This window comes from Siphateles boraxobius, unplaced genomic scaffold (genome assembly GCF_051911475.1).
Source record: "Siphateles boraxobius isolate OS27281-9 unplaced genomic scaffold, OSU_SipBor_1 16, whole genome shotgun sequence".
Classification (NCBI taxonomy): domain Eukaryota; kingdom Metazoa; phylum Chordata; class Actinopteri; order Cypriniformes; family Leuciscidae; genus Siphateles; species Siphateles boraxobius.
In genome coordinates this window covers 5,532,235-5,541,143 of record NW_027508766.1, presented here as the reverse complement: position 1 = coordinate 5,541,143, position 8,909 = coordinate 5,532,235, and the positions used below count along the sequence as shown (strand labels likewise).

Here is an 8,909-nt window from a genome sequence, read left to right as displayed (position 1 = left end):
CAAGAATTGTTTACCAGAGAAAATTGTGGTTTACTTAAATGAGCAGAAGGTTTCCGCTCTTTCCGCTGCTGCAGTTTTTTCTGATGAGTTCGTACTTACGCACAGAGTAGTGTTTTCACCCACGAAACGTAATCTTCCTGATCGTGTTCGTAGTTCTAAGGATTCCTTAGTGGTACCTAAGAACGTTTTGAGAGCAGACTTTACGGAAAACCGTGAATGTTTTTACTGTCATGACGTCGGACATCTAATTTCTGTATGCCCGGTTCTGAAACGTAAAACTGGCAAGAAAGTAAACACTTTCAAAAGCGTTGCGTTAGTAGAGCGGCCTATCTTTTCCATCGAGCCAGAGTCTCTGGATTATACGACCGCTGAATCCGCTTTTAAGCCGTTTATCTTTGATGGTGTTGTGTCATTTAATGAAGCAGATTTGGAAACGAAACCTATTTGTATACTCCGTGATACTGGTGCTGCGCAATCCTTCATTTTAGAGAGCGTGTTACCATTTTCAGAACTTTCAAACTGTGGTTCCAGTGTGCTAGTGCAAGGCATTGATCTTACTGTAGTTAGAGTTCCTTTGCACAATGTTTATTTACGCTCCGGGATTATTTCAGGGAACGTTAAACTGGCAGTTCGGGCTGAATTACCTGTGAAAGGTGTATCACTCATTCTAGGAAATGATTTGGCAGGTGATAAAGTTTTCTGTTTGCCTGAAGTGATAGATGTTCCTGATGTACATAATGAAGATGCACTGCAGAAAGAATTTCCCCAAGTATTTAGTACGTGTGTAGTAACTCGAGCTCAAGCTCATAAGCTAAAAGAAACTGTGGATTTATCTAAAACTTTTCTGTGTGCTGATAATTCTCGTGAGACAGAGGAAAAAGCTGATGCAGCTGAGTTAAAAATGTGTGCACTTCCCAATGTTGATTTTCCATTTGGAAGAACTATGTTAATTGAGGCACAACGTGCCGATCAAACTCTGTGTCATTGTGCTGAAGCTGTTGTTGAGCCGAGTGTTTTGCCAGAGTGTCCAGTGGCTTACTTCTTTGAAGACGATGTTCTTATGCGTAAGTGGTCTCCAGGTCATGTCAAGGAGGACTGGGGCACTGTTATTCAAGTTGTCGTTCCAAAACCTTATCGAGAACAAGTGTTGAGTGTAGCACATGACCATGAACTGTCGGGTCATGTAGGAGTTCGAAAAACGTATGATAATCTGTTGAAACACTTTTTTTGGCCTTCCATGAAATCAGATGTTTCAAAATTCTGTAAATCTTGTCATGCGTGTCAGTTATCCGGTAAACCCAATCAAGTTATTCCTCCAGCACCGTTGAGGCCGATACCTGTGCTTGGCGAACCGTTCGAGCGTATTTTGATTGATTGTGTTGGGCCACTACCCAAAACAAAATCTGGAAATTCCTACTTGTTGACATTAATGTGTACGTCGACTAGGTATCCTGAAGCAATACCACTACGCTCTCTTAAAGCTCATGCAGTTGTTAAAGCAATCATTAAATTCTGCACCACTTTTGGAGTACCGAAATGCATTCAGTCCGATCAAGGAACCAATTTTATGTCTAGGGTGTTCGCCAAAGTAATAAAAAAATTAAATATTAAACATCAAGTATCTAGCGCTTATCACCCTCAGTCACAGGGGGCAATCGAAAGATTTCATCAAACTCTCAAGTCCATGCTTCGAACTTTTTGTGTTGATCAACAGAAAGAATGGGACGAGGAAATCCCACTATTGTTGTTCGCAATTCGTACCACGACTCAAGCATCTCTCGGATTCAGCCCTGCTGAATTGATTTTTGGGCATACTGTGCGTGGACCTTTGAAAATTTTGCAGGAGCAGATCCTTTCATCTGATCGTCCTACTCCTGCAACGAACGTCTTAGATTACGTTAGCTCGTTTCGTGAGCGACTTCATAAAGTGTGGAAGTTGGCAAGACGTTCTCTTGATTCCGCTCAAGACCAAATGAAAACTCGATATGATCAAAAAGCTGTGCAGCGATCATTCCAAATTGGAGAGAAAGTTCTCGTTTTACTTCCTATGCCTGGTTCAGCGCTTAAGGCTAGATTTACTGGACCCTATGATATTAAAGAGAAATTAAGTGTCACTGATTATGTTGTTAACACCCCAAATCATAAGAAAAAGTCACGCGTCTGTCATATCAATATGCTGAAGGCATATGTTACGCGGTCTAATTCTGAGACTAAGATCCCTGTTGTCACTGTTGCTCCAGTAGATGTATCACCCTCAGAATATTCACCAGAAATCGATGGTTTGAAGATGAACAGTGCCGCGTTCACAACCGCTCGGTTGCCTAATTCAGAAACTTTGTTAAACTTTTCAGCAAGATTGTCGCACTTGTCTTCATCGGCCCAGGCTGACATTTTAAATTTGATAAAGAGGTATCCGACTTTGTTCAGTGACTCGCCTACAACTACACACGTGTTAAAACACGACATTGATGTTGGTTCACATGCGCCCGTTAAGCAAAGTGCTTACCGAGTAAATCCACTTAAGAAGGAACTGATGAAACAAGAAACTCAGTATTTACTTAAACACAATTTGGCAGCCCCTAGTTCTAGTCCATGGTGTTCACCATGTCTTCTCGTCCCTAAGCCCGATGGTACTTCAAGGTTCTGTACAGATTACAGGAAAGTTAATGCGTTAACTAAGGCTGATTCCTTTCCACTTCCGCGAATGGAAGATTGCATAGATCGTGTGGGTAATGCCAAATTTGTGACTAAACTCGACCTACTAAAAGGTTATTGGCAGGTGCCGCTCACGGAGCGAGCGGCTGAAATTTCTGCATTCGCCACCCCTGAGGTATTTCTACAATACCGGGTTATGCCGTTCGGTCTTCGAAATGCTGGAGCTACCTTTCAGCGGTTAATGTCTATTGTGTTATCCAACATATCTAATTGTGAAGTTTATTTAGATGATGTTGTGTGTTATGCTAGCACTTGGGAAGAACATATTAAGGTTTTAGAGGAAGTCTTTGGACGCCTTAAAAATGCTAATCTTACCTTGAATCTAGCAAAGTGCGAATTCGGTTGTGCTACAGTCACCTATTTGGGTAAGGAGGTTGGTAGCGGTCAGATTTGCCCTTTGAATTCAAAAATTCAAGCTGTTCTTGATTTTGCCATTCCGAACAATAGAAGAGATCTCCGTCGATTTCTCGGAATGACGGGTTATTATCGATGCTTTTGTAAGAACTTCTCATCTGTAGCTAGTCCTCTTACAGAATTACTGCGTAAAGCAGTCTCATTCAAGTGGACTTCTGAATGTCAGTCCGCTTTTGAAGCATTAAAGACTCTGCTCTGTAGTGCTCCTGTACTTGTTGCCCCTCAGTTTGAAAAACCATTCTTGCTAGAAGTTGATGCCAGTGGCACTGGTATCGGAGCGGTTTTGTTGCAGACCGGTGAAGATGATTTGAATCATCCGATCAGTTTCTTTTCAAAGAAATTTCTCAAACATCAAATGAACTATAGTACGATAGAGAAAGAGGCTCTTGCCTTGATTCTTGCCTTGCAACACTTTGAAGTGTATATTGGTTCGAGTGTATCACCTATTACCATTTTCACTGATCATAATCCTCTTACGTTTCTCCAGCTAATGTCTAATAGCAATCATCGGTTAATGCGATGGTCTCTGATTTGTCAAAGCTACAATATGAAGATCTGTCATAAGAGAGGTATCGAAAATGTACTTGCTGACTCACTGTCCCGTGTCAACTAGTAAAACATTATGTTTTATTTTATGGGTGGGGGTGTTAGGATTTTGAGATTTTGTGTGTTGGTATCAACTGTCCTTGTGTGAAGGTTTGTCTTGTTCTCTTTTTCTCTCTGTATGTTAACAAGCTTGTTTCAGATGGGCGTTACCTCTGTTAATCTGTGGAAGACTGTGATTGGACCAGCTATGCACCTGACCTGGATATAAGGACCGCCTCTGACACTCTATCAAGGCCTTTGAGCCTCGCTGACTTTGTGCTTCTGTGTTTTGTGGTTGTACTGTTTAGGTACTTCTCGTTAGCTTTGTTTGTGTCACCATTGTTTGATTGAGTAAGAGTGTCGTGCCAGAGAGATTATTAGTGTTTACTGAAATTGAGTAAGTGTTTGTTGAATGTAATACTATTTCGGGTTTTCTTTGATTATTGCCTGATTGATTACCTCTTTGGATTCTGATTCTAACTTGTCAACCTGATACTATTTTAAATGTGTGTAAGCATTCTTGTAATTATTACCATACCAAGGGATGTAGGGGGTTTGACGCCAATTTATTTATATCTATTTTTCACTTTGTTTGTGTAAGGGAGTTAGGTAAGTTAAACTGTATTTTCATTTCTTCTTTCTTTTGTTAAAGGTTATTTAGATTCTAAAAAGTAAATTGTTTTGTTTGTTATTTTGGCCTTGTCTGCCCCTGACGATAACCCCTTATGGTCAATAAAAATCATATTACTCTTTATCTCTCTGGTAGTGTGACTCTCTTCCTTTTTCTGTTGCGGCTGACCCCTAGAGGTCGTAACATACTGCAATAACTGTAGTAATCCATACGATACCAAAGGGTGGATTAATGTCTTCTGAAGTGAAATGATAGGTGTTTGTAAGAAAAATTACAATATTTTAAACTGTAGACCATCGCTTCAGACCAACTGACTGAAATAAGTTGTTTTTCAAATAAAGGTTTCCGAGTCAGTCATATTAGATTGTGTGTATGTTTTTTTTATTGTACTTATCCTGTAACTACATGGAACAAGAGGGTAACAAGCACCACTTTAATTTATGGCCCATAATTTCACATTACCCTGTAACTACATGGAACAAGAGGGTAACAAGCACCACTTTAATTTACGGCCCATAATATAACATTTACCCTGTAACAACATGAAACAAGAGGGTAACAAGAACCACTTTAATTTACGGCCCGCAATGTCACCACTTACCTTGTAACTACATGGAACAAGAGGGTAACAAGCACCACTTACCCTGTAACTACATGGAACAAGAGGGTAACAAGCACCACTTACCCTGTAACTACATGGAACAAGAGGGTAACAAGCACCACTTACCCTGTAACTACATGGAACAAGAGTATATTTCCCAGTATTTAAAAAAAAAAATGCAATAGTTTTAGCTTTGCTTGCCTTGAAACATGTAAGCCCAAAATGTTGCTATAAAAAAACCCCAAAAAAACAAATGCAACATTTATGACCGAGAAAAAAACCAAAGGTATGTTTTAAATATGAATCTTAAATTAATATGAATCTCACTTAGTAGTTTCTATTTTAGCTGCAATAAACTGTAGGCTATATATAAATGATATACAGTATTTCCCCAGACAGCTGGGAAATTTTTCATGAAACCATTTTATAAAGCATCTCGAGAACTTCTCCTGTAGCTGACACATCAGTCTGAAATGAAGGAGAGCGAGCAGTCATAAGCACTAAGACAATCAGGATGGACTGAAGCTACCACAACATCAGATACAAACTGTCAGTCATCACCAATAAACGAGTTTCATTTGCATGGAATATTGTAACACAGAAAAGATGACAACAGTGACACAAGTGATATTGGCGATGTTTATATATATAAACATATATATGTATATGTATATGAAGAGAAGCTCATCTGCATGCTTGTTGTCCTCATCGGGGTCTTGACCTGACTGCAGTTCGTTGTAGTAACCGACTTGAGAGGGCAAATGCTCACATTCTCTTCACGGATGAATCCCGGTTTTCACTGTACAGGGCAGATGGCAGACAGTGTGTATGGCGTCGTGTGGGTGAGCGGTTTGCTGATGTCAACGTTGTGGATCGAGTGGCCCATGGTGGCGTTGGGGTTATGGTATGGGCAGGCGTATGTTATGGACAATGAACACAGGTGCATTTTATTGATGGCATTTTGAATGCACAGAGATACCGTGACGAGATCCTGAGGCACATTGTTGTGCCATTCATACACGACCATCACCTCATGTTGCAACATGATAATGCACCCCCCCATGTTGTAAGGATCTGTACACAATTCCTGGAAGCTGAAAACATCCCAGTTCTTGCATGGCCAGCATACTCATTGGACATGTCACCTATTGAGCATGTTTGGGATGCTCTGGATCGGCGTATACGACAGCGTGTTCCAGGTCCTGCCAATATTCCAGCAAATGGTGGTAACACCAGATACTGACTGGTTTTCGGACCCCCCACCCTCCCAATACAGTAAAACTGCATATTGTGTGGCCTTTTATTGTGGCCAGCCTAAGGCACACCTGTGCAATAATCATGCTGTCTAATCAGCATCTTGATATGCCACACCTGTGAGGGGGATGGATTATCTCGGCAAAGGAGAAGTGCTCACTAACACAGATTTAGACAGATTTGTGAAGAATATTTGAGAGAAATAGGCCTTTTGTGTACATAGAAAAAGTCTTAGATCTTTGAGTTCAGGTCATGAAAAATGGGGGCAAAAACAAAAGTGTTGCGTTCATAATTTTCTGGCCATGGGTTGATCAAAAGTTATGCTAATTAAACCAACACTTAGAATTAGAGCTACCAACAGTTTTGTATAGTTCTAAATAGTTTTTGCCCTTCGTAATACAAACTAATAAATTACATATGGCCCTCTGTCTGATTTAAGACATGATGTCATGATCTTAAAAGATTCTTAGTGAGCCTCTCCCTTTGTGAATAACATGCTGCTATGAAATTAAAACATCATTTAAAAAAAAAACCTACATAAAGTCTCCAACTAAAACTAAAATTGATACTAGATTCTATAATCATATATTCGATTTGAGTAAAGTGTGACACACTTTAGGAATATTCAGTTTATTCATTTATTTTATTGCTAAAAAGGCACAAGTACAGGCATCATGTTGATTATTTCACCATAAATGATAGCACCAAAAACTGACATCTCCAAAACTTTCCTTTGTCTGATAGGCACTCACTTAGACACTTAGCAATGGACAAAACTTAACAAAATTATAACAATGGAAAGAAACAGAGAGAGAGGGGGAGGGAGAGGGAGAGAGAGAGAGAGAGAGAGAGAGAGAGAGAGAGAGAGAGAGAGAGAGAGAGAGAGAGAGAGAGAGAGAGAGAGAGAGAGAGAGAGAGAGAGAGAGAGAGAGAGAGAGAGAGAGAGAGAGAGAGAGAGAGAGAGAGAGAGAGAGAGAGAGAGAGAGAGAGATAGAGAGAGATATGACTCAGTATTAAATGAAATAATAATCATAGTATTTTCCATGCTTTCCACTCCCAGTGCTTTAAAGATTCTGGAAAGATCAAATTAGCACCATGTGATGTCGGGTGACTTGATACAAAATTACAGATTTTTTTTCCATACTATACAGTGAATAAAATCAAATACATGTGCCTTACTTAATACATGATGTGACATTAATACAAAACTAAATAATCCAAGATAACATGAGGTGAATAATCTTAAAAAAGAAAAAAAAAAGATATTTGGTAGTGTTTGGTTATATCAGTACAGACAGCAGTCATATTAAACAAAAATACTTTTTGTTGTTCTTGTCTGCAAGTACCGAAGGTTTACACAAACTAATAAATGCGTCACTTTGGGCAGTCTATTCAGATTTGGAATTAAATAAATCGCACTTTACAAATGTCAACATGGCACACCGGTGATCATCAGGCCAAAAGTAAATTACACAATGAGGCAAAGCATCAAAACCAGATCAAAATACAGGGATGACCATGTCATCCGATAATTGCACTTAATAAACGTATTTACATCACTCGCCCGGTCAAAAGTGTTGGCACTCATCCTTCCTTTAATACTTTCATGTGTTTTTACACGTGATAAAATAGCAGATGCAGCAATAGAAACTCTCCATTCATTTAAACAAAGTATCTGAGCTACCACCGAGCCATTGTATGATCCTCATACACAGCGATGATTTGAAACTGAGATTGGAAACAAGATCTAAACACACCATTATGCGTTGTTCAATTATGTTTGAGGTAGCTCAGTTGTGAAATGATTTACACTGCATAGCTGGCAAGCATTCCCTTTTGTCCTCATGGTCATACAAAAATACATTAACATCATATGTCAATATAACAAATATTCATAGAAAATGTTTTTTTTCTTTTTCAAATATTCTAGAACGTCAGACTTCAGTGCCTTCATTCAGGTTGTTGTGGAGTTTGACCTCCAGATTGACCTGTTTGACCTTGACCCCATTGACCTTGAAGGTCTCAGTGTTCTTGTTTAGGACGTTGACGTTTCTTACAGAGCAGTGCTTGCTGTTGAGGTTTTTCTCCAGACGTTCTATGCAGACCTCCATCTTTGTGTTCAGAGGATAATCCTCCACCACCTTCTCAGGCCTCTTTTTTACAACCCTGCGGCACTTCCTAACCATGAGACAGAAAGCTAGAAGGACCAAGAAAAGTAGGACGAAGGCTGCCAATCCACCCCCAATGGATCCTCCCATTTGGGGATTGAAGGTGCCTGATGGTTCCACTTCAAGCTTCAAGGTCTTCATATTGGTGCCATTCTTCACCTGGTCACCTTCATTGTCGTAGATCAGGGATTCATCCAGCATTAGGCGACCTGAACGGTCCACTAGATCTCGCTGACGTCGCTTGAGCTCATAGGTCACTGAGCGTTGGATTCTGGGAGCAGATATGGACTCGGGTCCAATAACGTAGATGACCTGGAGGTACCATTGGTGCCCAGCCTCAACCTGAAGAAGAGTAAATGCAACAAATAGGATTTTTTATAAACGCAAAAAGAAAAGCTCTTGTCCTTTTATCAAATTTCCTATAGTCATGGCAGACTGTTAGTCTGGCAACTTTCCCTAAACAAACAGATTAAGGAATTTCCCTGAAGGGTACAATTGAATAGCTTTGGCTCTGACATTTGCCAAGATTTCTAGTATGTGT

The 8,909-nt window shown here is 39.9% G+C and overlaps 1 protein-coding gene across 2 annotated transcripts in view; it reads right to left on the bottom strand.

Annotated features, from left to right (window-relative positions):
• Positions 1-6,814: 6,814 nt before the first annotated feature.
• fras1 (Fraser extracellular matrix complex subunit 1) overlaps positions 6,815-8,909 on the bottom strand; it is a 127,992-nt gene continuing 125,897 nt past the window's right edge. For both annotated transcript variants that reach the window (XM_077231329.1, XM_077231330.1), the window contains one exon: positions 6,815-8,710. In XM_077231329.1, coding sequence (XP_077087444.1) covers positions 8,135-8,710 — 576 coding nt within the window. In that variant the 3' untranslated portion in view covers positions 6,815-8,134. The remainder of the gene's footprint in view (positions 8,711-8,909) is intronic.